This window comes from Eschrichtius robustus, chromosome 2 (assembly GCF_028021215.1).
Source record: "Eschrichtius robustus isolate mEscRob2 chromosome 2, mEscRob2.pri, whole genome shotgun sequence".
Lineage (NCBI taxonomy): Eukaryota > Metazoa > Chordata > Mammalia > Artiodactyla > Eschrichtiidae > Eschrichtius > Eschrichtius robustus.
The window spans coordinates 178800096-178827660 of NC_090825.1; the positions used below are offsets into that span (position 1 = coordinate 178800096).

Here is a 27565-nt window from a genome sequence, read left to right on the forward strand (position 1 = left end):
GAGCAGAGGGGCCTGTGGAGGTCTGGGGAGGCCGGTTCACCAGAGAGCACAGAGATCCAGCATGGCCAGAGGCAGACACGCGTGGGAGGCCCACGTCTCCACCCGGCACCACCAGCAAGACCTGCAGACCCGGGCCAGCCCCTCCACTGTGGGGTCCAGAAAGGGCCCCAGGCTCAGGCTCAGGCTCAGGCTCAGACTCAGACCCCCACCCCCGCCACCTGACAGCACGTCCTGCCACCCACAGTTCCCAAACATCCCTCACAACCACAGCTCAAATCCACCTGTTTTATTTTTTCTTAAAAAAGAAGAAGAAAAAAAAAAACCAACCAAACAATGAAAACAAGGCAGCCGCCGGGCTCCCCTGGGCACTGGGCATGCATCGCGGTCGACAGGTCCGCTTGTCCTGCCCATCCCGCTGCGGCTGTGGTTGGTGGGAACACATCACCAGGTGTGGGAGGCGCTGATGAGCGGCAGAGTAAAAAGAGGGGTTGGGGCGGGCGAGAACCAGTAGTCTCAACGTAAAGTGCATGGCGAGGGCTGGCATGGGGCCGCGCCGGGCCCTCTCCCTCCTCCCCCGGCCGGGGGAAGGGGCTCAGCACAGGATTGCAGTCAGCAGGAGGTCGTGTCCACCAGCCACCAGGGGAGGGCGGACCCCAGTCCCTGCTGTCCCCCAACCACAGCCCTCCAGGCCCCTCCGGCTTCCGGAGGGGCGGTCAGCACGAAGGGTGCAGCGGCGGCCTTCCTGGGCAGTGGGCGGCAGGCCAGCAGTCGGCGGGAAGACTGAGCAGGACCTGGCCGGGGCTCCTGGAGACAGGCTGAGACCAGAACAGAAGGTGGATCACTTCTGGGTCAACGCAAGGCCCTGCATCCCAGGAAGCAGGCCTGCCCTGGGGCCGCCCAGAGGGTGGGGAAACTGAGGCCTGGTCACGCCTCAGTGATGTCAGATGCCTCAGGAGGCCAGGGAGGGCTGTGCTGCCTCAAGGGGCCACCCCGGGAATCTCTGGCCACCTGGTGGGATTAAGCACGGCTCTTCTGCCACAGAACCGGGCCTCCCTCCAAAGAGTTCCTACCCCACCTGGCTGGTTCTGATGCTGGCAAATTCTTTGGGGGGCGTTTCAGGGGCAGCTCCCTGGGAGAGGGGACATGGCTGGACAGGGGCTGTAGCCTCAGGCCCCTACCCCACTGCTCACATCCTGAGCAGGCGATGGGGTCTCCAGTGCCTCTGGGGCCCAGTCGCCCTTTGTGGACTGGGTGGTCAGGGCTGGGAGGAGGAAGCAGGGAGGGGAGATGACGGCCTCCGTCAGAGCCCAGCCCCTCCTAGCCTGCTCACCCTCCCAACCCCCCACCCCCCAGCCTCGTCTGACGCCAGCATCGCCCTGTCGCAGAAGCAGCCTGGGTGGGGTGGGGGTGAGCCCCGCAGGTCTGCAAGACAGGCTGCCGGCTTAGGGGCCCTGCTCCTGCACGCGCCGCCCCCTGACCCCAGTGCGTGGCCAACGCCCTGATGAAAGTGACCTCCTGCACCTCCAACCCAGACCCCGGGGGTGACAGGCACAGGCCATGACGGTGACACCAGCCAAGCAGGGCAGTGCCCATGGCACGCCCCCAACCCATTCCTCCGGTCCCCACCACATCCCACCTGCAGGCGGCCACCCTCACTGCTGCTTGCAGGCCGACAGCCGGCGGATCTTGCTGCTGGCCGAGCAGGCCTTGCGGGCGGGGTTGGAGGCGGCGCTGGCCCGGCGCTCCGCCCTCGACCTGGCGCTCAGCTGGGCTGACTCGGTGCCATTCACACACACGGCTTTGTGTGGGCCCCGGCTCTGTGTGCTCCGCCCGGCCTCCTCCTCCGGGACCTGTCCTAGGAGGGAGAAGGCAAATGTGTGCTGACTGGGGGTCCTCGACCAACACGCCCCCAGCGCCCCGCCTGCCCGGGCCCAGGGCACCTCCACCACCTGTCCCACCCGGTCCTGCCAATGGGGCCCTAATCCAGGGAGCGGCGGGGCTGGCCTTCGAGTCGGCCGGGGCAGGGCCCGGCCTATGCTCACCTGCCTGTTCAGGTGTGAGCGGAGCCCTGCACTCAGGTGGGTGGGAACACGGTGGACACCAGGGACCTGGGGCCCGAGCCTCGGCTCTCTCACCTGTGCGATGGCCAGACCTCGCTGGGCCCCGTGGGACTCGGAGGGGCTGGGCTCGGGCCGGGTGTCCGGACTCGCCGTCTCTCCCACAAGAGCCCGCCCCGGCTCTCCATGCCGGGCACAAATGGAGAGGCCGTCACAGGTGCCTGCCATGCCCCGGCCCCAACCGTGTGGGCTGTCAGCCCTCACCGGGTCCCGGGACCACTGGCCCGGGGCCGCCCGCCCCACTGTGTGCCCGCTGAGGCGTGGGGGGAGGGAAGGGTGCGGGGAGCCCGTGCTGCCCGCGGCGCACCCCCCTCCCATGGACGTCAGCAGGAAACCCCTCAGCTGCCTCAAACCCATCTCCTCCACACACGGAGCCCCGTGTCTGCCAATGGCGTCACGTGCCTGACTCGGCCTCCGGACCTAGCCGGGAGGCACCGGCCCATGACCGGGAAGTGTCTCAGGTCAGAACCCAGAGCGTGGGGTGGGGGCAGTGTCAGGTGTCTGCTCTGATGGGGGAGGGGGGCTGCAGGGGCGCTGAGCACCGAAACTCTGCGCAGATCACCTGGGGCCCAGCCTCCGGCACAGTGACCACGGTCAGAGGGCGGCTGGAGGGCACGGGATCTGCCCCACATGCCCTCAAGGCACTGGGGCCACTGGACCCGACCAACCAACACCCGGCCCAAGGCCCAGCACCAGCCCTCAGGGTGGATGGCAGGACCAGGGACAGACCAGGGGCCCAGGGGAGCAGCTGAGAGCCTCTGACCGTGACCACACGACAGGACCGGAACGGGAGGAGCCCCAATATGGCCCGCTGCCGGCCCACGGGCAGGTCAGCGAGAAGCAGCTGACTGACCTCAGCACAGGACCGTCCGTCCCCACGTCTTGTGTGGCGGACGTTCCCAGGCCAGGGATCTGGCTCGGGCCCAGAGAGCCGCTCTTGAACAAGCCCTCCCCTACCCAGGCGAAGCAGTCCCAGGCCTCTGGAACAGGCCTGAAGAGACAGTGTGTGGTCAGTGCCTCTACAGCCGGCCGGCCAGCAAGGCTCACACCCAGGCACCTGTCCCAGGGCCCCAGTGCCTCTGAGAGGCAGGACACCTTGCTTCTATCCTGTGGAGGGGACGGAGGCTCCAGGAGGCCTGACTCAGGACTGGACCGTGGCCAGGGTTCCCAGGGCGGGGGCATCCCACCTGACCCCAGGACCCCATGGGGAACGGCTGCAGCCAGCTGCACCAGAGGCCTGAGTGTGCCCCCAGGAGAGTGGGACACGCGGACCCACCCTGGGGCTGCTCCCTGGAGGCCCCGCTGGCCACCCTGCACACGGGCTCTTTCTACGGTAAATGCCTAAGCCCTGGCCGGCGAGCCGGAAGGAAGCAAGCATCACCCGCACACGCTCAGCGGGGCAGACCTTTATGCGAGAGCCTGCAGAACCAGCCCCGGGACAGCACAGCACCGCGGGGCGGTGGGTGGAGCAGCGCTACACTAGGGCCCGGGCTCTGCCCGGAGCTCCTCGGCGGCCCTGGCCTCAGCTTCCTCTCCAGAAAGGTCTGAGCACTGGCTCTCCTGCGGGCCTCTCTCTCTAAGCCCTGCCTCAGACGCCTCCTCGCCACCTGGGGAAGAAGGCCACTCGTCAGCAGTGCGGCCGGTGCGGAGAGGGCCACCGGACCCTCGGGCCGGGGGCAGGGCCTCCCCACTTCCCCCGCAACCCCCGGGGACTCACCGGGCACCGTGAAGTCCTGAGTGTAGATGATGTCGTCCTCGATGTCGAAGAGCTCGTCATCCGTGGCGTCGGCGCAGCCGTGCAGGTCCTCCAGGTAGGGCACCACCGTCATGCCGCGCCACCGGTCCTTGCAGTCCGCGCTCGGCGGGATGGGCACTGGCTCCTCGGCCGGCGGGTGCTTCTTCCGGAACCAGCTGCGGAAGCCGGCGGGTCAGGGCAGCCAGGGGCTTGCCTGGCTCCCCACGTGGGCCCACCCCCAATTCCTGCTGAGAACCACGCGGGGTGGGGGAGGGAGAAAGGGCCCAACAGGAGAGACTGAGCCAGCAAGACCCCCGTGGCCCCAACCTCCCCCTCCCCTGCCCCCACTCGCTCTCGCCACACGGGCCCCCAAGTCGGGGAGCCCTGCGGGGACTCACCTGTGCTGCCGGATCTGCTGTATGGAAAACCGCTTGGCCGGCTCGTATTCCAGCATCCCTGCCAGGGAGACCAGCGGTGGGTGCAGGGGCCAGCACGGGCAGAGGGCCCTCCCCTGCCTGGGAGAGGTGGGGACGCCCGTGGGTGCCCGTACAGGGGAGGGGGTGGCGTGAGTGAGCAGAGCCCCCTCCCCCGCAGGCCTGGCCTCTACAGCCGGGCGCCCAGCACGAGGGCAAAGATGCTAAACCCGTAGCTGAACGGAGGCGGACGCAGTCGGGGCCGTCTCCCTGTCTCGACACGAGGGGCTGCCTGGCAGACACTGCAAAGCAAGGTCGGGAGGACCAAGACCAGAGAAGGCCGGGATGCAGGACGGACAGCCCACCCCAGTGACCCTGAACCTGTCCACACGCCCCAAGAAGACAGAGCACACGGCTCGCCCCTGCTGGTGCCCGCCCGGCTCTGGCCAGCAAAGCCTGTGACTGGCCATTCTAGCCAGGACACCAAAGCCCCCTGAGGCGGCGGCAGGAGAACCGGAGGCCTCAAGAGTGACACACTGTACGTAGACGCTGGCGTGAGGGCCTTTTGCCTGGCATCCGGACACTCAGAAGGGTCAAGGCTGACCTGCAGGCTGTGCTGGGCTGGCCCGAGGCAGCAAAGGGCAGCACCACCCCCCCCCAGGGCTGCAGGGGGCCCAGGGCCCGAGGTCCCCAGCCCCCACCATGCTCAAGTGCCCACCCCCTTCCCCATGGGAGGACCGAGCGTGACGCAGAGAGGGGGATGGGGGCGGCAGGGCTCTGCACACCACCTCTTGGAGGTGCCTTTGTTCTCAGGAAATGAGAGGCCATTTCAGAAGCTGGGGCTCAGAGAGCTGAGTATCTGAGTGGTGTGGGAGAGGAGGAAAGGTCACGGTCGCGCCCTCGCTGCAGGAGGGCAGGGCCAGGGCGGTGTTCCAGAGACTCACGAGGGAGGCGGCCCAACAGCCCAGCGGCCGGGAGGAGCCTCCATGCAGAGTGCAGTGCAAAGGCCCCGAGGCAGGCCTGGGTGGAGGAAGCGAGGATGGGACACCCTGCCTGGATCTGGGGACAGGGACACGGGCGCTCTCTGCCATCTCGTCGGCCCCACTTGGGACTGTTTTGAGCGCTTATGAGAGTGAGGGTGGCAACAGATCATCATCTGTGTCACTGGAACAAAGAAAGCTCCGTACAGAGGAAACTCTGACCCACCAGCCCCTGGCGAGGGAAGGAGAGTCTGGAACACCAGCTCACCGCCTGCAACGGCCCTCGGCCCTCAGTGGAGCTGGTGGAGGCCAGGGGGCACGGTCCAGGCACCCCTAAGGACGGGGCCCACAAACTGCTAAGGAGAGCTCAGGTGCGGAGGGCCGGGACTGAGCCAGCTGGGCCGCTGCCTCCTGCTTGCTGGCTCCTCCCACGTTCCAAGAAGACCCCAGGCAGGCGGTGTGCCCAGCCCTCTGAGGGTCCTGGGGCAGCTGGCAATGCAGGCCTGGACTGGCGGGGGGGAGGTGGGGGCCGGGGCCGTAGAGCACTGGGAACGCAGCTGCCCAGCTTCATTTCACCTTCACTAACAAACCAAAGAACCGGCAAGACTCAGTCATCAGAAAGCTCAGGAGCCACGCAGGACTGTGAAGATCCTCTTGGCTGTGCATCACACGAAGGCCGGGCACTGACCCAGCGTTCAGCACAAGCCGAGGGTCAGGTCAGTTACACAGAGCCCAGGGACTGTGGGCAGGGAACCTAGGACGGTGCCGGTCAAACAGGGCGATACCCTGGATGTGCTGCGTCATCAAAACTAACTTCGGCCAAGCCCCAGGATGCTGGTGTGGCTCCCGCCCATCCACACCTAGACAGGCCCCTGCGGTGCACAGACAGCGCCACCTGCTGTACAGCCTGGGAACTGCAGCAGGAAGAGCACCCCCCCACACACACACCCACCCCCCCCCCCCCCGCAGGAGACCCCCACTCAGCAGGCGGACTGGGGTCCCCGCTGCTACTTCACTGTAGGGATGGGGGATCAGAACAGGGTGGAACGAAGGTCCAGGGCAGGCAGCGGAGCCCAGAGGAGCCAGCGGCCCCTTGCAGGCGCCCCTGCGCCCACTGCTCTCCACACCGGACTAGGCTCTGCACCACCCCGCCCCGCCCCGCGTCGGGGAACTGCACAGAGAAGAGCCGGCTCCAGCGGGCCACGGGAATCCCACGGGGGCCCCAGTACCCGCCGCCAGCCCACCCACCCCCGCAACCCAGCCTCCTGCCTCGAGGGCCTCACCTTTGAGCAGGTCTGAGAGTGGGGGGCCGCAATCCCCCGGGATGGTGTAGTCCCCCTTCCCGATGTTCTCAAACAGCTTGTAGATGTTGTCTCCCTCGAACGGGTACAGGCCTGTCGTGATGTTGTAGCTGCGGCCCCGGGAAGGACAGACCAGTCAGGAGGGCCTGCCTCGCGCCCCAGCCTGGAGCCAGCCTGGTCCCGAGCCTTAACCACCCCCACCTGCGGGGACTTGGACTTGGTGAGGAGAATGTTCTGGAACACATGGTGGTGGCGGCTCACTAGGAAGATACGGAAAGCCACCGGATGGTACACTCTGACACGGTGGGTCAAGGGTACACGAGTCAGCTCTCAGTAACACGAAACAGGACACCCACGCCGGTGGCTGCGCGCACAGGGGGCTGCAGCGTGAACTCGCCTCGGGCAGGAGAGGCTTCCAGAGAACACAGGCCCACTCGGTGCCGCCTGCGCTCACGGAGGAACAGACGACCACGTGGCGGCGTCTGGGTGGGGGGTACGCAGCGGTGGGCCGAGCATCGCCGGCGACTCGTGGTGTCTGAGAATTCTCAGCCCCAGGGGTCAGGACAGTAACACCCGCCCAACAGCGACTGTGGCCAGTGTGGGAAGCAGCGCAGGTGGAGACCAGCACAAGCCCAAGGTGGGCGGGAGCCAGGAGGACGGCCGGTCCCAGTGCCTGTCCCCCCACCCATGGGGGCTCCTGACCCCGGCTCCGTGGCCTCCACAGACTCTGGGGGGCGGCAGCAGCTGGGAGACCTGTCAGGAGGGGCAGGTCATGGAAGCCTGGAGCCCAGATGGGGTACCTGGGGCCGGGGTGGGGTGAGGGAAGACCCCTGGGGTGGACGGGCCCAGGGGCACTTACAGCGTGACCCCAGCTGACCAGATGTCCACCTTGAAGCCAGAGAAGGTGTCCAGGCCGTTGGCGATCTCGGGCGGCTGGAATGCGGGGGAACCCTGGCTCGTCCGGCACGTGTCGTCCTCGGCAAACGGGTGCAGGGCCTGTAGCAGCACCAGACAGCCCTCAGGGAGCGGCCCTCGGCGGGCGGGGACCCCACCCTGCGTCCCCACCCTGGGTCCGGCTTGGGGGCGGGGCACCTGCCTCGGCCACACCGAGGTCGGAGATCTTGAGCGTGCCACCCGTGGTGAGCAGCAGGTTGCCGGGCTTGATGTCCTTGTGCACGATGCCCTGGCTGTGCAGGTACTCCAGGCCGTCCACCAGCTGGCAGAAGTACCTGCAGGGCACAGCCTCTGTGAGCCACCGCACCAAGGGGCGCAGCCCCACCTGTCGGGAACCTCAGCTGCCTAGAACGGCTGCCTGCAGCGACCCAGCGGGACCAAGGATGGGAGGCCGAGGCTCAGGGGCCGTCGGCGCCGGGCGGCCCATCAGGGAACCAGAGGGCCAGTGGCCGGGCCGAGCCACTCCTGGGCCCCCGCTGCAGTAGCTCCCACCAGGGGCACCTGCCCCAGCTGCCCCCCCAGCCCGGGCAGCCCAGGGGCCCTGCTATCATCCCAACCTCTGTGGCCTGGACACAGCCCTGCTGCCCACCCCGTCCCCCCTGGGGCCAGGGACCCAGGCCAACCCACTGACCCCGTTCCCCTCACGCCACAGGCCAGCTGGTCCTACAGCAACTGGGTGTTAGGGGTTGACTGCCCAGGAGAACTAGCCAACCGGGGCAGTACAGGCCGCTGTCAGCAGCTTCCCAAGCACAGGAGGCCCCAAAGCCTCGGTGGCGGCCACAGTGGGGCAGGGAGGTGCGCAGAGAGGAGCTTGTGGGGCTGTCAGGGCGTCCACAGCAGGTGGGCTGCGGGACTGCAAACTGAGCCCCAAAACCCTGAGTTTTGAAACACGCTCGAGCTTTCGTTTCACTGATGATCAGAATTAAGTTGTTCGAACGCTTGGGCCCGTGAGTGACCGGGTGGGGGCGGAGGGGGCAGCAGTGGGGCCCGCAAGCTCACCCGTGGGCCTGGCACACGGGGAAGCGCTTCTCGGGCACGCTGTCCAGCATCTCCTGCATGCCGCACACGCAGTACTCCATCACCATATACGTGCGGCAGCGGCAGTGCTAAGGAAAGCACGCTCAGCCAAGACCCCGCCCCGGACGGGCCATCCCCAGGGAACAGACAGATGCTAGGGGGCGAAGGCTGCACTAGTACAGTGAGCTGGAGACCCCAGAGGGATCACAGGTGCTGCAGGAAGCCCCCCGGTCGTTCCACACCCCAAGGAGGAGCTCAAGCCCCAGCCCTGGCCCCCAGAGGAGCGAGGGAGGGGCGTGTGGGCCCTGGGGAGAGAAGGCCTGAGCAGGGGTGGGAGGCCAGGGAGAGACAAGGGCAGCACAGGGGTGAGGCTGCAGAGCAGGGATGGGAGGCCCAGGGCCAGGCTGAAGCCCCCCAGGCGCATCTCCACCGTGGAGGGGCAGCCCTGCGACTAGGATGGAGAGGACCCCCATCACGCTACATCCAGCGAGTCAGTGACAGGCCCCTCTGCGACACAGGCCCCTCAGCAGGCCCCCGGGCCCCTATACCCTGCTTCTCGGAGCTGCAGCCCAGGAGTAAAGGGCGAAGGCCGAGGACACTCCCAGTACACCGTTACCGCAGTGACACACTCCCCATCCCGTCCACCATGCATCCGCCACAGGCCAGGGCGCACAGCCCCCCAAACAGAAGCCAGGAAAGCGTCCCCGCTCCAGGGACCAGGCTGACAGCAGGGCCCCAGCTCCACACGAGAACAGGAGGTCTAAGCGGAGAATCAGCCCGCATCCTGCGGCGCCCCCCGTGGGCACTCGCTGGAGAGGGGCCCCGGCCCCGAGGTCGGCGGCGCTCAGGGAACACCTGGCACCCCGAGCCCCAAAAGGATATATCTTCTGCTTCTCCTCGTTGTACAGCACGTCCACCAGCTGGATGACGTTTCTGTGCCGTAGCCTCCTCAGCAGCTGGATTTCCCTGAAGACAGAGGACGGAGGCGTCAGCCAAGCCCCACGGCCTGGCAGTGCCGCCGGCCCCCAGGAACCGTGCAGAGGGCAGCACCAGAGTGAGCAGCTCCGCACAGGGGCAGCTAGTCCTGGGCATGTGCCCGAGCCCAGCAACACGACCAGGCCCCGTCCCCGCATTTTAACTGAAGATTCACAGAGACCACAGCGAAGACCGCGCGGGGACAGCAGGAGAGCACGCGGGAGTTGGGGCTCCAGCCAGGTCCCCGCATCCCCCCACCCCCTCCTCCCTCTGGGACTGAAGCCCAGGCTCCCCTCCGTTGTCAGGGCGGCTCCACGAGGACTCCCTGCAGGAGCCGGGGCGGGCAGCTCCGCAGAAGGTTGAACAGTCACCAACTGACCCAGCACCTCCAATCAGGGCACGTGCCCGGGAGGACTGAGAGCACGGCGACCCGGTCACACGTGCTCACGGCGGCACCGTCCACGGGAGCCCAAGGGCAGATACAACTCCAGTGTCCCTCCACACACGGGAACAGCCCTCAGCCGAGCGAAGGCAGAATCCCTGACACTCGCTACAACGTGGATGGACCCTGAGAACACGATGCTCAGTGAGAGAAACAGACACAGAAAGACACACGGTGTGTGATTCCATTGATGGGAGACGTCCAGAACAGGCCAGTCCACAGACAGAGAGTGCGTTCCTGGTTGTCAGGGACTGGGGATGGAATGGGGTGACTGCTGATGGGGACGGGACTTCCTTTTGGGGTAATGGAATGTTCTGAAACTAGACAAAGATGAGAGTTGCCATGAAGATACTAAACGTCACCGAATTGCACGGTATGTGAATAATACGTCAATAAAGATTTTTTAAAGTTCTCACTGGGAAGCCCAAGCGTGAAACACAAGACCAGCCAGGCAGGTGAGGGGTCCCCAACCGCACGAGACCCGAGTCGCACGCCTCTCACTGTCCACGAAGAGGTCGCCTATTCCAGGAAGCCGTTCCTGACCACACCCCACCCTCGCACACCAGCGCGGATCCTGTGCCCTCGACACCACCCGCCCTCCCCAGCGTAGGTCCTCCTCCCAGGCAGATTCCCCAGCCCGGCACTCATGCAGGGAGGGTGCCCCGGAAACAGCAATTGTGTGCAGCGCCCACTGCCCAGGCCCATAGCACAGGAGGCCACCGACTTGCTGGAGGAAACACAGCTTTACAGCTGCTTCCCGTGAGCTCACTGCCTGCCTGCCTGCCCCCCACCCCACTCCCACCCTCACCAGAGGGTTGCGGGGCACGGCAGTAACTCTGCCCTCATTCCCCCCATCATTCCGCGCTTATCCCCAACCGCCCGACCGCTGAGGTCTGGGACGCTGCACACGTTTCAATCCACACCTGAGTGGGAGGGAGGGGAGGAGACTCGCAGACGTCGGGGTCACCCTGGTTTGCACCGCCTGACCTTTGGGATTTATCCCGGTGTCCAGTGTGAGCGGGGGTCACGCTCAGTTTCCCCCCAATAACTGATGCACAGTAGCTCCGCCTCCGCTCTGTGACGTCAGGGCCTCCTGGGCTCTGTGGGCTGTGGAGCAGCATCCCTGACCTCCACCCACTCGATGCCAGGAGCCCCCCCCCCACGGTGACAGCCACGGATGTCCCCAGGCACCGCCAGGCGTCCCTGGGGGCAAGACGGCCCAGGTGAGAGTCCTGCTGTAAAGGATCAGGAACGTCCTGGGGTGTGGGGAGCAGACCCTGCACCTTCCCAGCTCGGGCCCCAGTGCTGGTCCCCCAGGTCCCACTCACTCACTCAGTCCTGCCACAGACGGGCCTCATCAGGCCCCTGTGGGTCAGGCCCCGGGCAGGTGGGTGCCCTGTCCGTGGGGGCTTGGGTGCCCCTCTGACGCTCCAGGTCCACCACCACTTGTCAGGGAGCGGCCCTGTGCCCTCAGGCATCCCTCCCCCTCTCGCCCAGGTCACCCCACAGCTCGGACTCCCGGCCTTGCTTGCTGCCGGCTCTCCGGGACCAGAGCTCGGCTCTGGTGACTCAAGGACCCTCCCCCGCAGGCAAGTCCCCTCCCTTTCTATCTGACAGTCGAGGGCAGGTGGCCGCCCCGGGCCGGGCCGGGCCGCGCCGCACAGCAGCCTTTGCCTGGACAGTGGTGACCAGGCCTTTGGGGTCCCTGCCAGGACTGAGTACAGCACTCCTCCTCGCAGGGGTCCCAGGGGCAGGGGTCCCAGGGGCAGGTGCAGAGCCGGCTCCCCTCAGAGACCAGCGTTTAGCACCTGCCGTCCACCCAGCCAGCCAAGTACCCGCTGAGCTACCTAGCCAGAGCCGCCATGGGGTCTGCGGCCCAGAGGGGAAGGGTGTCACGTGGGGGGCAAGCTGTCGCGAGCTGCAAGCTGGGGGGGCTGAGGGAGGGCCCAGCGCAGACTCTGACCCCGTGCCAGCCTCCCCTGGAAGCTGGCTCCAGGCACTCTCCCTCTCCTCTCCATCCAGAGGCGCTACAGGGGCTAACTAAACCGCACGTGTGGACACCAGGAGGCCCTTCGTACCTGGCGCCAACGCGTGGCCACCACCTGGAGCGCTTACAGCCAGGCTTCAAGCAGCGTCTGCCGATCCGAGTGTGAGAACCCGCCTGAACGCAGACACAGGCTGCCAACAACACGTGTGGCAGCTCCGGGAGGGGGGCCCGCGGCTAGTCCGGGGGCCCCGGGGAGCTCACCCCAGGCCTTCCAAGGCGAGGACAAACCCCACGGCTCTGCCTTCTGTGCCGTGAGATACCTGGGCCTGGAACCATCTTCCGGGCCGCGCCTCTCCATCCACCCACTGCCTTTGGGGCAAACTTCTGTGCGGGAGGAGGCTGACGGCAGCACCCTTCCCTCCACAATTAAACAGCTCACCCCCTACTCCAACGCCAACAAAGCCAGCCCTGAAGGGAGGTCCCTGCGCTGTGGGTGCGTCGAGCGCTCATGTGGTCAGTTAAATGTGATGGAAACCTCCTGGAGAAAAACGGGTAAGTCCCATTATGGATATCAGGTAAGTGGCTACAGTGTCCAGCTCCTCTGAGAGAGGAGAACCTCGCCCACAGGTGGCATGGAGATGCGCGCTCCGAGCGGGTAAAAGGGGCGTGCAGGAGGACCCCCGAGACATTCACTGCAGAGACCGGGCCGGGGAGGGGCCGCTACACTTTCTCTGAGTTCTCCGTCTCCTACAAGGCACACTACTGACCGGAAAAAAAGAAAAACAGTATTTAAAGAAAGAGGAAAAGCCAGGCGCTCAGCCAGGATGCAGGAAGTAAAGTGACAGGAAGCCGAGCCTTCCGGCCCGGCCGCAGCTGCTCAGGGCGGGTGTCACAGGGACCTGCCCGCAGTGCCACCCGAGCAGAGCGGACTGCTGGGGACGGACTCGCTGACTACCCACGAGGGAAACGGAAGAGCCCCTGGAGCTCACAGAGGAATGGAAAGGAGCTGCCACCACAGTCGCCCATCCCAGAGCCGCCGGGGATGCACCCACCTCACTCCCTCCAGACGGTGATGGGGACAGGGACGGGTCCACAGAGAGCAGGGGAGGGGACGATGGCAGCTCTGGACGAGGGACACTGAGCAAGACCCCCCTCACCCCTTGGCCTCTCTGCTGATGCTTCTAATCATATGGCAAGAGGCCATCGGGGATCCGGGAGAGAGACTAAAATGAGGAGAAATTCACCAAAAGTGAAGTTCAACACAAACACTCGCTCACGCAGCTTCCCAGAAACACAATTCCTAACAGGCACCAAGTGGGGACAACCCGAATGTCCACTGACGGGTTAATGGATACACCACGTCCCTCCACACCCAGGAACATCACCTGAAAAGGGGTGAAGCACTGACACTCGCTACCACGTGAATGGACCTTGAAAACAGGATGCTCAGTGAGAGAAGCCAGACACAGAAGGACACACGGTGTGTGATTCCACTGATGGGAAACGTCCAAAACAGGCAGATCCATAGAGACAGGGAGTGGGTTCCTGGTTGTCAGGGGCTGGGGGAGTGAATGCTGATGGGGGCGGGGTTCCTGTTGAGGGGATGGGATGTCCTGGAATTAGAGGTTATGGTTGCACACTCTGTGAAAATACTAAATGACACTGAGTTACCCGCTAATAGTTGAATTTTATGTCACGTTAAATTATGTCTCATTAAAGCCGTTAAAAGAACAAATTGCCGTGCAGCGCGAGGTCAACATGGGATAAAGGGCAGCTTTGCTGTGATTCCCCAAACACTCCTGAGTGAGGAGCCAGTGTCCCCACCCACCCCCTGCGCCCCGGCCTGGGGTGTATCCCAACGGCCCCCGAGCTCCCACTGCATCTCACAGTCACCCCCTTGGCCAGGGAAGGACCAGACAGGGAGGCCACGAGGACGTTCAGTGTGGGGCGCCTCAGTGGACCAGCCGTGCCCTATCGCTGCCAGCCTGGCCTCACGGAAGAATCCTTCCCACTGGGGGGCGGGGGGCAGGTGCCCCAGCAGATGCCAGGACCTGGCAGAAGCCACTCAGGACGGGAACGAAGGCCAGCAAAGTCCAGGCTCTGCTGCACGCGCTAAAATCCCAACCACTCACCCCCCAGGTTCAAGTACCTGCCAGTCACTACTGGCCTGGCCGAGGGAGGCCCAGCCTAGAGACTGGCGCCGGCCTGCTGGGCCCCAGCCACACGGGCAGGGACGCCGATGAAGAAGGAGGCTGGCAGGGCCCTGACCCACCCAGTGCCGGCCCCGCACGGCTCACCAAGCACCTGCACCCCGCATACACTGGGTACAGACCCCGACCTGCCCTCACACAGATGGGCTGTGGGGCACACAGACTGCCCCGGCCGCTGTACACTTGTAAACAGCTGATGAAAACCCACAAAGAACAGTATCTTGGGACAGGTGAGAATCCCGTGAGCGGGGCCCATCTGCCACCCGCCCTCCCCGGGGGGTTGCGTCAGAGGGGCGTGTGCCCACCGTCTGTATGGGCGCGAAACCCCACGGCTGCCCCCGGCCAGGCAGGCGCCAGCGCGGCTTCTGCTGCCAACCGGGAAAGCAAGCAGGTACAGCTTACTGTTGAAAACGATCCTTAGGAGAGTTTAATTTTTCATTAAAAAGTGCTTGGATAGGTAATGAAAACATGCTAAAGAAAGGCTCAGAGCGAGTGTGGCAGAAGCATTAGTATTAAAACGATGAGTAATTTCTGTCTTACTTCTTGGTGGTTTTCGGAACTTTCGTGTTTTACAGTAAGAGCAAATTAGTCTTTGTGAGCAAGACGGGGACAAGCACAGACCCACAGCAGCCCTCCCGGCAGGAGCCACAAGAGGGGAGGACCTCCTTTAACACAAAGTGTATCCTTTAAGGAAAAGCTTCCCATCCCAACTGGAGCTAGAGGACTCCTGAGGCTTGTCTGGAAAATTCTGGACGCTTCACTCCAAGAGAAGAGTCTGGAGTTGAGTTCATTAAGTCTCTCCAAGACAAAGGAGCCTTTTTTCCCTGCAGCCGCCTGGCAGCAAGGCTGACCCAGAAGCCTGGATCTCTGGGCCGGGGAGTGGACACCCAGCCCTTGCTTGAGCCCAGGGCCTCACCTCCTCCGGCCTCCAACCCGGGGCGCTCTGTCAGGACTCAGGACAAGGGAACAGGGTGCCTCCGAGCAGGGCATGCCCCCTCACAGCGCCCAAGGAAGGAGGCGCGGTGGGTTCTAACCCGCAGCCGCATACCCAGCAGGTCCTCACACCACACGCTGCAGACGGCAGGCGGCCACACGGGGCCAGCGCTGCGCTCCAAGGGGCCTCAGAGAGGTGAAGACCTACACGTCTAGGGCTAAGCTGGAGGAACCGGCCCAGGCCCTGCAGCTGTGACACCTCGTGTTGACTGCCAGGCCGGCTGTGGACCGCCAACCACTCTGCCTCCCAGGCCTCAGTTTCCCCTCCGGTTCTTCCGACGGACACTTGTGTCTCCACAACTCCTGGGACTGTGGCTAACTGCTCTGGAAACGAGGACTGGGAGCCAGTACGCTGCGACCCTCCAGTGGGGCGGCAGAGCGCGAGGGTACTCTTTGGGTGGTGAACAAACGTCCCCTAACTTGACCTTGAGCATGTGCATTTGCATGTGGGGAGGGCCTTTATTACGTGTACATCATGCTTTGGCAGAAGTGGGCGCTCGACACCTCCATCGCGTCTGCGAATGTTCTGGGACCCACTCAGCTCAGCTGCCCCCAGTCCACGCCCCTGGACGCATGCACTACCTGAAGCCCCAGGGATGGCCAGCAGGGTGGGCTTGGGCGACTCTAGCCAGACAGATCAGTTGGGGCTGGAAGCCAGCCTGGCCCCTTGGGGACGGACTCTGGGAACCCCTCCTACCTCGGGGTGCTACTCCCAAGAGGCTGGGGCCTGGGGTGCCATGGCAGCCCAGCATAGAGCACCGGCACCAGAACACCTCCATGGACCCAGGCTGACCTCAGGCGGAGGGAGGGTGCATCCAGGCTGCAAGAGCACAGCACCCCGTTCCCCGGACAGATCCAGGGATGAGGCCTAAGAGGAGCCAGGAGGACGAGGACCAGCCCTGGAGAGCGGAGGTGTGGGGCGGAGGGGGGGGGGGCTCAACCCGGAGCAGCGGCCAACTGGCATCCCGAGGGCCACGTCTCCCCCACGTGCTTCTGCCTTAAAGAGAAAATGTGACTTAGAAGCAGGGAGTAGGGATCTGATCAGAGGCGTGGCCTCGCTTGGCCCACAGGAGGGCACCCGCTGTCCCCTGGCCTGTCTCCCCAGGACACCGGTGGCCCCTGCCCTACCCCCCACCCTGCAGGTAAGAGACGGGCACAGAGAAATGAACAACTGGCCCTGGGGCGCCCGGCCCCACCTTCGCCAGGGGTCCACAGCTGGGGCACTGACCACAGCCAATCAGGTCTCAGCACGCTGCTCCCCGACTTGACCACCCTAGGCATCCCAGAGCAGGCGAAAACAGCTGGGCAGCGCGCTGTCACACTGCGTGAGAGCAGGGGGGCCAGGAGGAGGGAATGAAAATGGATCTGGGAGCAGCACTCCCAGTACTGGCCAAGGTCACCAGCCAGTCCTGCTGCCGCCTGGCCCGTGAGATAAACCCCTCGGCTCGGGCAGGGCAGGGTCCCCCCAGGCAGCAGCGATAAGGAGGGGTGGCCCCTCCTGAAACCAGCAAGAGGGACGGAGGCAGGGCTCCCACCGTCCTGGCGGCGGGGGGGTGGGGTGGGGGGGTCTGCACACAGACCCCACCATCTCTGGGATGTCAGGAGGCAGACGGGCGCCTGAAAATATCCGTGTAAAAAGTTTGCGGGGACACAAGTTGATCCCCTTCTCAGGAGTCACCGGGACTGCGAGTCGCCAAAGTGTCCTGTGTCACATCCCAGGAAAGTGAGAAAGGGCGAAGTTCCCCCCTGCTGACTGATAAGCCGGTGCAAACAATTATTTTTGGCAACCGTACGGTCCCCCTCCAACAGGATAAACAAACCGCGTGTCCCCGGCCCTAGTAAGAGCCGCACGCTGCGCGGAAACTTGCCGGCGGCGGGCAGGCCCCTTTCGGAGCCCAGCTGCTCGCAGCCAAACCAACGCCGGCCCCTTCCGCCGGGCACCTCAACCCTCCGGACAGCTGGGAGGGCAAAGGGGGTGAGGGGCGCCCCCTTCCGAGGAGGGTTCCGCATCGGCCGAAAGCACAGGACGCCCAACCGCAACAAGCTAGCCTGACTTCACCAAAGTACCCTAGCGAATTGCCCACGACCTTCCCTCGCTGGTCGGCTCGGGTGCTTAAGGAAAGAGAGGACGGAAGGAAGAAAGCGAGAAATGGAGAGAGAAGAAAGGGAGGGAAGGAGGAAGGAGGAGTCCGCCCAGCGGGCCGCGCCCCCACCCAGGAAGCCCGCACTTACTTCTTTACGTTGGCCTCCCCGTTGGGGATCCTCCGCAACTTCTTCTTCTTGAGAATTTTGACGGCTCTCCGGCACAGCGTCTCCGAGTCCAGCACCTCCTTCACCTTGCCGTACGACCCCTCCCCCAGCAGGTCCCCCATCAGGTACTTGCCGATGAGCTTGGCCCGCTTGCGGCGGGGCTGGTAGATGACCTCGGTGGAGTCGATGCGGTGGATGAACGTGTCCATCCCCACCGACATCAGCTCGCCCTCTGTAAACATGCCCAGCTGCTGCGGGTCCGCCACCTCCATCCTAAACCCCAGGCCTCCGACTCCCGCCGGCGGTCCCTTATTCCCTTTTCCGAGCTTCGCGGTGTGCGGTTCTTCCGTTTGTCCCCCCCCCCAAAAAAAAATTCCCTTCTCCAAAAATAAAAGTCAACAAAATCTCAAAAAAAGGAAAAAAAGAGAGAGAAAAAAAAGAAAAACCCTTCTTGGAAAAGAAACGATTGTACTGAACGTGAGTTCAAGAAGCGCGCCTGGTCCAGAGCCCGGGCAACCGGGCGTGCGCAGCGTCCCAAGTTTGGGGGCCGCCCGGCCTCGCAGCTTCGAGGCGGGCCGGCGCGTCCACGGGGGCCCTCGAGAGGCCGGTGGGGCCGAGAAGTGCTAGGTCATCCTCCAGGGACTTTAGACCCTCGAACGAACACGGACGCGGCAGGGTCGAGTCTTCTCCGCGCCGTCCATTACTAGCGGCCCATGGCGCGCGCCGGGAGCCGGGCGCGCCGCTCGGGGGCGTCTCCCGCCGGCCTCGCCGTCCGGGGAGCCCGAGACGCCGGCAGGTGCGTGTCCTGAGCGCGCGGGGCACCTCCGTCCGGCCCGGCCGGCTCCCGCCAGCGCCGGGGCTGCCCGGGGCCCGCCGGCCGCAAGGAACAAGCCCCGTCCGAGCCGCCCACTGCTCGGGCGCCCGCACACCGGCCCGAGACCCCGAGCGGCCGCGCGGGCCCGGCGGGCGCCCCTCCCCAAACGGCAGCCCGCGCTCGCTCTCCACCCGAACGCCGTCGGCCGCGGGCCGCGGGGCGCGCGGGGCTCCGGGCGGCCGAGGCGGCGCAGGCCGCAGGCCCCGGGCCGGGGTTCCGGAGGCCGCCGGAGCCCGGACAGCGCGTCCCCCGCCGCGGCCGCCGCGCGCGTGGAGCAGGCGGGGCGGCGCGGGGACCCAGCCCATGCAAGGCGGCCGCACTGCCGGCCGGCGCCCGCCGCCGCTGCCGCCGCGCCCCGCCTCAGTCGCGGGGGCCTCGGGCCGCCTCCCCCTTCCGCGCCCGACACGCCGCCGCCATCTTGTTTACCTCCTCCCCCGCCCTGCGCCGCCGCGCCGCCGCACGCCCGCCGCGGGCCCGCCCCTCGCGGCACCGACGTGCACGCCCGTTGGCCGAGCCGGCCGGCCGCGCCCCCGCAGCGAGCCCCGCCGCCGCCGCCCATTGGGCCGTTTGGACCCAGGCGGGCGCCCGAGCGGGGATTGGCTCGAGCCCGGCCCCGCCCCAGGGGTGGATACTCCTTGCTCATTGGTCCGCGGGGGCGCCCGTCAAGGGGAGGGGGCGGGAAACAGGCGCGGGGAGGCGAGGCCTGGGCGCTGACCTGGGCGGGGTTGGGGGCTGGGGTCGGAGGTCGCGAGTGCCAACGGCGTCCTCGGAACCCGCGGGGTCAGAGTGCAGCCCTTGCGGCCGGGACGTGGCTCGGGGACCCTGGTGGGTGCCTGGCAGGGCCTCTCCCCCGAAACCCCGTTTGAGGCGAGGTCAAGGGTCAAAAAGTAGCCGAAAGTGGCCAATTCGAGGCAAAAAGCCTTTATTAAGGATCTCTCGGCCCAGATGGGGAGAGAAGTGCGCAGGGCGGAGTCGGCCCAAAGAAACTCACGGGCTAAAACTCAGAACCCAGCTGGGATTGTGCCAGCAAAGTGCTTTGGATGAAAAACAGAGTTGCCAAAACACTACGGCTTAATGAAGCTGAAAATACCTCCAGGCCTGTGTTGTTGGGTTTTTTTTAACCTTTCTGTTTTTTATCACTAGATTCTTACTTTGCCGGAACAAACTGCTTGTCTTGAGTGGAAAAGTTGGGAGCTGACACCATCGGATTTGAGCTCCAGGTTGGGGGTTCTGAGCCTGACACCTGTGAACTACCTAAACCTATGTGCAAAATTGAGTGTGCCCATGTGCTTGTTTTTGGGGACATCCGTGAGTTTCATCAGATTCTCAAATGACCCACAGAAGAGGGATTGCTGTGGCTTTGGGGATGGGGGCCACAAGTCACACCAACATACCAGCAAATCCTAATCAGAACATGTGGATTAGCCCGAGATTTCTAAATCATAAAGATCAGAGCAGAAACCACTGAAACAGAATAGAACAAGAATAGCGAAAATTGATGAAGCCAAAAGATTGGCCTTTGAAAAGATCAAAACAATTGATAAGAGCTTCCCTGGTGGCTCAGTGGTTAAGAATCCGCCTGCCAATGCAGGGGACACGGGTTCGAGCCCTGGTCTGGGAAGATCCCACATGCCGCGGAGCAGCTAAGCCCGTGCACCACAACTACTGAGCCTGTGCTCTAGAGCTCTCAAGACGCAGCTACTGAAGCCTGCACGCCTAGAGCCTGTGCTCTGCAACAAGAGAAGCCACCGCAATGAGAAGCCCGTGCACCGCAACAAATAGTAGCCCCCGCTCGCCACAACTAGAGAAAGCCCACACACAGCAACAAAGACCCAACACAGCCAAAAATAATAAATAAATTTTAAAAAAAATTGATAGGGCTTCCCTGGTGGCGCAGTGGTTGAGAATCTGCCTGCCAATGCAGGGGACACGGGTTCGAGCCCTGGTCTGGGAAGATCCCACATGCCGCAGAGCAACTGGGCCCGTGAGCCACGATTACTGAGCCTGCGCGTCTAGAGCCTGTGCTCTGCAACAAGAGAGGCCGCGATAGTGAGAGGCCCGCGCACCGCGATGAAGAGTGGCCCCCGCTTGCCACAACTAGAGAAAGCCCTCGCACAGAAACGAAGACCCAACACAGACATAAATAAATAAATAATTAAATTAAAAAAAAAAAAATTGATAAAACTCTAGCCAGACTGACCAAGAAAAAAGAATGACCAGTATCAGGAATTAAAGAAGGGATATCACTACAGACCCTACAGATATTACAAGGATTAGATATCGGAACAACTCTATGCCCATAAAGTCAACATGAAATGGACCGACACCTGAAAAGGCACTAAAATGAAAGCTTACTCAAGAAGAAATAGATAATTTACATCGTTTTATATCTATTAGAGAAATTAAATCTGTAGGGAAAAACCTTTCTTTTTTTGGCTGCACGGCTTGCAGGATCTTAGTTCCCCCATCAGGGATTGAACCCAGGCCCATAGCAGTGAAAGCACAGAGTCCTAACCACTGGACTGCCAGGGAATTCCTGGGAAAAACCTTTCAACAAAGGCAATTAAGGCCCAGATGGTTTCATTCGTGAATGTCCATCAAACATTTTGGGAAGAAATAACATTGGTTTCAAACAATCTCTTCCAGAAAACCGAAGAAGAAGGAACATTGCCCAACTCAAGTTCCTTTTGGTATTTTCTATGTTTTTGACTGCTGGCTTATGCCCAAATTTCTTGGAATCTGGGGGTATTTGATAATTTTGGCATCTGTAGGCCTCACTCTCCTTCACTCCACCCCTCTCCTGATGTGCAGGACACATGGAAGGGACTCGGGAAATGTTTGGTGACCATTGCAGAAAGAGTCCATGAAGGTGAATCTCAGCTTAGATGCCACCTTTTCTGAGAAGTCCTCCTGATCATTCCCTTGAATGTAACCCCTTTCCAGCTTGATTTTCTTCTTAACACTTATCACCAGCAGAAATTGTCTCATTTATACGTTCCGTTACCTGTTTTTCTTCGGTGTCTGGAACTACACTGGGAGCTCTCTGAGGCAGAGGCTGGGTATGTCTTGCCCACTGCTGCATCCTCGGCAGTTTGAGCTGTGCTGTCCAGTACGGCAGCCACTGGCCACATGTGTCTGATAAGCTCCTGTAATGTGGCTGCTGGAATTGAGATGTGCTGTGGGTGTAACCGCACACTGGATTTTGAAGCCTTAACGTGAAAACATGTTAACATAATATATGCGTATATACATATATATATGTGTATATATGTATATCTTAATAATTGTGAAAACACCCAATAACTTACACTGATCACATGTTGAAATGATAAATTTTGGATATGTTAGGTTAAAATAAATGTTATTAAAATTAACCACTTCAGGGAATTCCCTGGCAGTACAGTGGTTAGGACTCCACACTTCCACTGCTGGGAGCCCAGGTTCGATCCCTGGTCAGGGAACTAAGATCCCACAAGCTGTGCGGCACAGCAAAAAAATAAATTAATTAAATTCAATTAGATTAACCACTTCATACCCACTAGGATGACTATGATCAAAAAAAAAAAGGATGATAACAAGTATTGGCAAGGCTGTGGACAAACTGGAACTTTCATATAGTTGGTGCAGCCACTTCGGAAAAAAAGTTGAAAGTTTAACATTGAGTTACCACATGGCCCAGTAATTGCACTCCTAGGTGTCTGCCCAAGAGAAATGGAAGCATGCATCCACACAAAAACTTGTACACAGATATTTGCAGGAGCATGATTCACAGTAGTCAAAAAGTGGAAACAACTCAAATGTCCATCAACAGATGACGGATAGACAGAATATGACATATCCACACACTGGAATAATATTCAGCCATGAAAAGGAATGAGTCATTGACACACATGGATGAACTTGAAAACACGATGCTCAGTGAGAGAAGCCAGACACAGAAGGCCACCCAGTGTGATTCTGTTGATGGGAAACATCCAAAACAGGCAAATCCGCAGAGACAGAGAGTGGATTCATGGTTGTCAGGGGCTGGGGGGGTGTGACTGCTGATGAGGACAGGGTTTCCTTTCCAGGTGATGGAATGTTCTACAATCCTCCTTCCACCCTCCTTACAGGTGACTGAGGTTTGCAGAGGCGAAGCCCCCTGACCAGGTGCCTGGTGGAGTGGGCACTCACATCTCAGTGCCCAGCCTGGGAGCCCCCAGGAGCCCAGTAAGAATTCTAGCATCATCCTCTCCGGGTGATGCAGGCCTTGGGGCTGCCCAGCTGTCGTGCTTATGTAAGGTTCATAGCAAGCATCAAACCCAAGCCGGGCCAGCACAAAGCCGGTTTGGGGGCTTCCCAAGCACGATGAGGTTGAGACCCCTGTGAGGGCTGCTCTAAGGCTCTCCAGGGACCCTTTCACAGGCCCCAGCCCTTTGCCCAGCAGAGAGCCTCAGCTGCAGAGCGGGGGAGGGGGGGCGGCGGGGGGGGGGGGGGGGGGCGCTGTTCGTGGCTTCTCCTGTACTATTTCTCTGAGTGGGGGAGTAACAATACCGTATGTCATCAAATATAAGAGGCCATGGGAAGTGAGATGTACTATTACTTTATGAATCACCACAAAAAGAAAAGACTTAGCAGCCAGGGATGACACTTTGGACCTAGAGAGGCAGTGTGACCTCTGGGACAGTAAACTGTGACAAATGGGATTAGTAATAGGCCTAAGCCATAGTTACAAATATTTACGGGAGCCCTGGGAAAAATGCTTAGCCAGCGTGCTCTCACTGTCACCATCCTGCGGGTTCTGTTAAGGACCCTGGGTTACAGGTGGGGCCCAGGTTATATAGGTGGGGGGCCCCAGGATGGGGTCTCAGGTTACCATTGAGGGGCTCCAGTTTCTAGGTGGGGGTCCCCAGGTTATACGTGGAGGCTCTAGGTTTAGGTGGGGGGCCCAGGTTACAGATGGGAGCCCCAGATTACAGGTAAGGGGCCCCAGGTTACACTGGGAGGCCTCAGGTTATAGACGGGGGCCCCAGGTTGTAGTGGGGGACCCAAGGGTATAGGTAGGGGGGCTCATGTTACAAGTGAGGGGCCTCAGGTTTGAGATGGGGACCCCAGGTTATAAGTAGGAGCACCAGGTAATAGCAGGGGGCCCCAGGTTATAGGTGGGTGGCCTCAGATTATAAATAGAAGTCTCCAGGTTACGGGTGGGAGCCCCAGATTACAGGTAGGGGACTCCTGGTTATATGTTGGGGCCCCAGGTCACAGCAGGGGGCCCCAGGTTATACATGGAGCCCTCTGGGGCTCAGGGCTTTCCTCTGCCCCCGTCTCCTCCTGTGTACCCCATCCCTCTCACCTCTCACTTCTCCCAATCCCGCACAACTGTCACACACAGACATGCATGCTCAGCCGGGCCCCAGACTTGCTCGCTCCCTCGCAGCCCCCTCGCTGACCCCCTTGCTTCCCTCAGCTCTGATAGCAAGACCCCCTTCACCCCTTCCATGAGGACCGAGGAGGCAAAGGTCCTCCTGGACCCTCTCCTGGCCAGCTGCCCCACCCTGGGTCTCCTCCCACTTGGCGGGTCTCTTAAATGTTGGGCTCTTGGCCCCAGGATCACCCCTCTCCAGGGGCCCAGCTAAGCCCCCCACCTGCGGAGTGGGGCCCCCAGGAGCCAGAGGTGTCCTTTCAAAAACAGGGTCAGCCTCTGCCAGGAATCCAGCCGTGGTTAGGTTAGGGGCTGGGTCTGTGTGGGCCAGCGTGGCCGCCAGGGGGCGGGTGGGGATCGTGGCCGAGGTTAGCCGGGTACGGGCGTGAGCATGTGCATGTGTGCGTGAGTGTGTGTGTGTGTGTGTGTTGCCAACAAGAGAAGCCACCTCAGTGAGAAGCCTGCACACCGCAACGAAGAGTAGCCCCCGATCACCGCAACTAGAGAAAGCCCCTGTGCAGCAATGAAGACCCAACGCAGCCAAAATTAAATAAATAAGTTTATCAAAAAAAGAAAAAAAAAGGCCCCCGGTTCCCCCCTGTAGTTACCTCCGTCCCCCAGCCCTTCCCAAGTGCGGATCAAATTTTGACCTCTTAGTTTGATCTTCTCTTGGATGTCATGCAGTGGAATCAGACAGTAGGAGCCTGGTCTCCTTCACCTCGCATAATTCATCTGCGATTCATCAGCGTTCTTGAGAGTACTGACTCCTTGTTTGGTCTGGATGATGTTCCTTCATACGGACATTCTGTAGGGTAATTTTCATCCTTTGACCAGTTGAGAACCATTCGGGTTGTCTTCAGTTTTTGGTGATTACAAGTCATGCTACTATGAACACGTGTGTGCAGCTTTTTCTGTGGACAGAAGACTTCATTTCTCTTGGGTTAACACCCAGGAGTGGAACAGCTAGATCATCTGGCAATTCTGCATTTCACATTTTGAGGAACCACTGAGCTGTCTTCCAAAGTGGCTGCATCCCCGCTGGCAACATCTGAGGGTTCCGGTGGTTCTGCATCCTTGCCAGCACTTCGTTTTGTCCAAATTTTTTTGGTTTTCGTTTTGCCATTCAAATAGGTGGCACGTTAACACACAGGCATGCACAAAAATGTGGCCACATAGAGGAAAGGATGGATGTTCAGTTATGTGCTAAATAAATATAGTAGAATGTTAATCGTAGGAGCTAGGTTTTGAGTTTTTAACCACAAAATCCTTTCAACTCTTCTCCACACTTGAAAATATTCATAATAAAAAGTTGGAAGAAATAATCCAAGGGACTTCCCTGGTGGCGCAGTGATTAAGAATCCGCCTGCCAATGCAGGGGACACGGGTTCGAGCCCTGGTCTCGGAAGATCCCATATGCCGCGGAGCAACTAAGCCCGTGTGCCACAACTACTGAGCCTGCACTCCAGAGCCTGCGAGCCACAACTACTGAAGCCCGTGTGCCATAACTACTGAAGCCCGTGTGCCATAACTACTGAAGCCTGCGCGCCTAGAGCCTGTGCTCTGCAACAAGAGAAGCCACCTCAGTGAGAAGCCCACGCACCACAACGAAGAGTAGCCCCTGCTCGCCGCAACTAGAGAAACCCCGCGCGCAGCAATGAAGACCCAACGCAGCCAAAAATAAATAAATAAATAAATAAATTTATAAAAGAAATAATAATCATCCAAGGGTGGACTGGAGAAAAAACAAGACCGGCCAGGGGTGGATACTGGTTGAGGCTGGATGTGGGGGGCAGGGGGGGGGGGTCCATCTACTTTCTCCTCTCCTGTGTGTTTGAAATACTCCATAACAAAGAGTTCGGGGGCTCATACCTCACGCCCCTTAGGATGGCTATGAAGGAAAAAAACCAGAAATGACAGGCTTTGGTGAGGATGTAGAGAAATTTTTGGAAGCCTTGTGGACAGCTGGAGGGAATGTAAGAGGGTGCAGCTGCCATGGAAAACAGCCTGGAGGTTGCTCAAAAAATTAAACATAGAATCACCATATGACCCAGCAATCCCACTCCAGCGTACATACCCAAAAGAATTTAAAGCAGGGACTCGAAGAGATATTTGCACACCCGTGTTCACAGCGGCGTGATTCACAACAGCCGAAAGGTGAAAGCAACCCTGGTGTCCATCGACATATGATGGATAAACACAGTGTGGTCCATCCACACCACGTGGTCCATCCATGGTCATCCTCAGCCATGAAAAGGAGAGAAGCACTGACACTCGTTACCACGTGGATGGACCTTGAGAACACAAATGCTGAGTAAGAGAAGCAAGGCATAGAAGGACACACAGTGTGTGATTCCACTCATAGGTGGTCCTTATGGTTAAGATGCTGAAATTTGTGTTATGTGTTATGCTATATTATGTTACGTTACCCCTAAAACGTACGTTACGTTACGTTCTCTAAAAATTAGGAGGTCCAGAAAACAGTCTCTGGTCTTCGCTGGTGGGACCAAATGGTCCCCCCAAGGGCAGTGAGGCCACATCTTCTGAAATGACAGACAGCTGCCAGGGCTTGCTCCCTGGTTCACTTGCCCACGTGGAGGAGCTGGGACCACGTGGCTGCCCCTGGCAACCCCAGGGGGCTAGGCCAGGGTATTGTCTGGCTGAGATTCCTCTGGAAGGACACCCAGGGCACCGTGGGAGGGGGATGTTCATCTGGGCACACCTTTTTGCGGTAAAATACACACAACATAAAATTAACCATCTTCCCCATTTTTAAGCTGACAGCTCAGTGGCATTGAGCACCTTCACATTGTTGGGCAACCATCCCCACCATCCATCTCCAGAACTTTCTCATCTTCCCAAACTGAAACTCTGTCCCCATGAAACCCTGACTCCCCAGCCCCTCCCCCCAGCCCCTGGCCCCCACCATCTACTTCCTGTCTCTGTGGATGTGACTCCTCCAGGACCTCCTGTGAGTGGGATCAGACAGTATTTGTCCTTCTGTGTCTGACATATTTCACTGAGCATCATGTCCTCAAGGTTCATCCACGGTGAAGCAGGAAATCTTCCTTTTTAAGGCTGAGCAATATTCCACTGTGTGGATGGACCATGTTTGTTTATCCCTCATCCGTCGACAGACACTTGGGTCGCTTGCACTTCTGGCCGTTGTGAATCCGCTCCTGTGAACATTCACACACAGGCAGGTGCCTGTCTGGGTCTCTGCCTGCAGGTCTTCTAGTTCGCACCTGGTAGAAGAGCTGGTGGGTCAGGTGGCAATTCTGTTCACCTTTTTGAGGAGCCACAGACTCTCCCACAGCAGCTGCCCTCTGGATGTCCTTTTGACTCTTGAGTTTTGAAACATGGGAATGAACTACCTATTCGAAAACTTAAATCATCACAGGGAAACAAATCAGCAAGTTCTAGACTGTGGGAAACTTAACAGGAAAAACAACCGGGTTTCATGCATAAAAACACAAAGAACAAAAAAACCCACCAAACCACAGAAAAAAAAAATAATGAGGGAGGAGGTGAAGCTATAAATTAAGACGTGAGCAGCATCAGCTACATTTTGTTTATTCGTTTATCCATCGATGGGCATGAAGTGACCAGGTTGGACTGGGTCACCAGGGCCAGCATCTGCTGGGATGCTGTGGGCACCAAAAACCTTGAGTGAAAGAATGAGTGAGTGAATGAATGAATGAGTGAATGAGTGAGTGAATAAATGAGTGAGTGAGTGAATGAATGAATGAGGAGTGAGCAAATAATTGAGTGAGTGAGTGAATGAATGAATGAGTGAGCAAGTGGGGTGATGAAGGAGGAGAAAGCCTGCCCAGTGCTGCCCATGACCACTCCAGCTTGCTTAGGACCCCGGGTTCCCAGCCCCAGCTCTGGGGTTCCAGACCTACTACCTTGAGCCTCT

At 60.6% G+C, this 27565-nt stretch overlaps 1 protein-coding gene across 3 annotated transcripts; it reads right to left on the reverse strand.

Moving 5' to 3' along the window:
* Window positions 1-271: 271 nt before the first annotated feature.
* Window positions 272-18384, reverse strand: STK11 (serine/threonine kinase 11). Of its 3 annotated transcripts, none has more exons than XM_068537417.1 (10): window positions 17357-18383; window positions 9400-9483; window positions 8500-8589; window positions 7643-7775; window positions 7406-7542; window positions 6529-6656; window positions 4251-4308; window positions 3835-4028; window positions 1637-1850; window positions 272-815 (listed from the first exon to the last, which is right to left on the reverse strand). In XM_068537417.1, the coding sequence occupies exons 1-10, from the start codon at window positions 17644-17646 to the stop codon at window positions 593-595; spliced, it is 1551 nt and encodes a 516-aa protein (XP_068393518.1). In that variant the 5' UTR covers window positions 17647-18383; the 3' UTR covers window positions 272-592. The 3 variants fall into 3 exon arrangements, with proteins under 3 accessions (XP_068393518.1, XP_068393519.1, XP_068393520.1); XM_068537418.1 differs by having other exon boundaries at window positions 634-815; window positions 1637-1855; window positions 17357-18380; XM_068537419.1 differs by lacking the exons at window positions 272-815; window positions 1637-1850 and adding an exon at window positions 1888-3724 and having other exon boundaries at window positions 17357-18384.
* Window positions 18385-27565: the final 9181 nt, after the last annotated feature.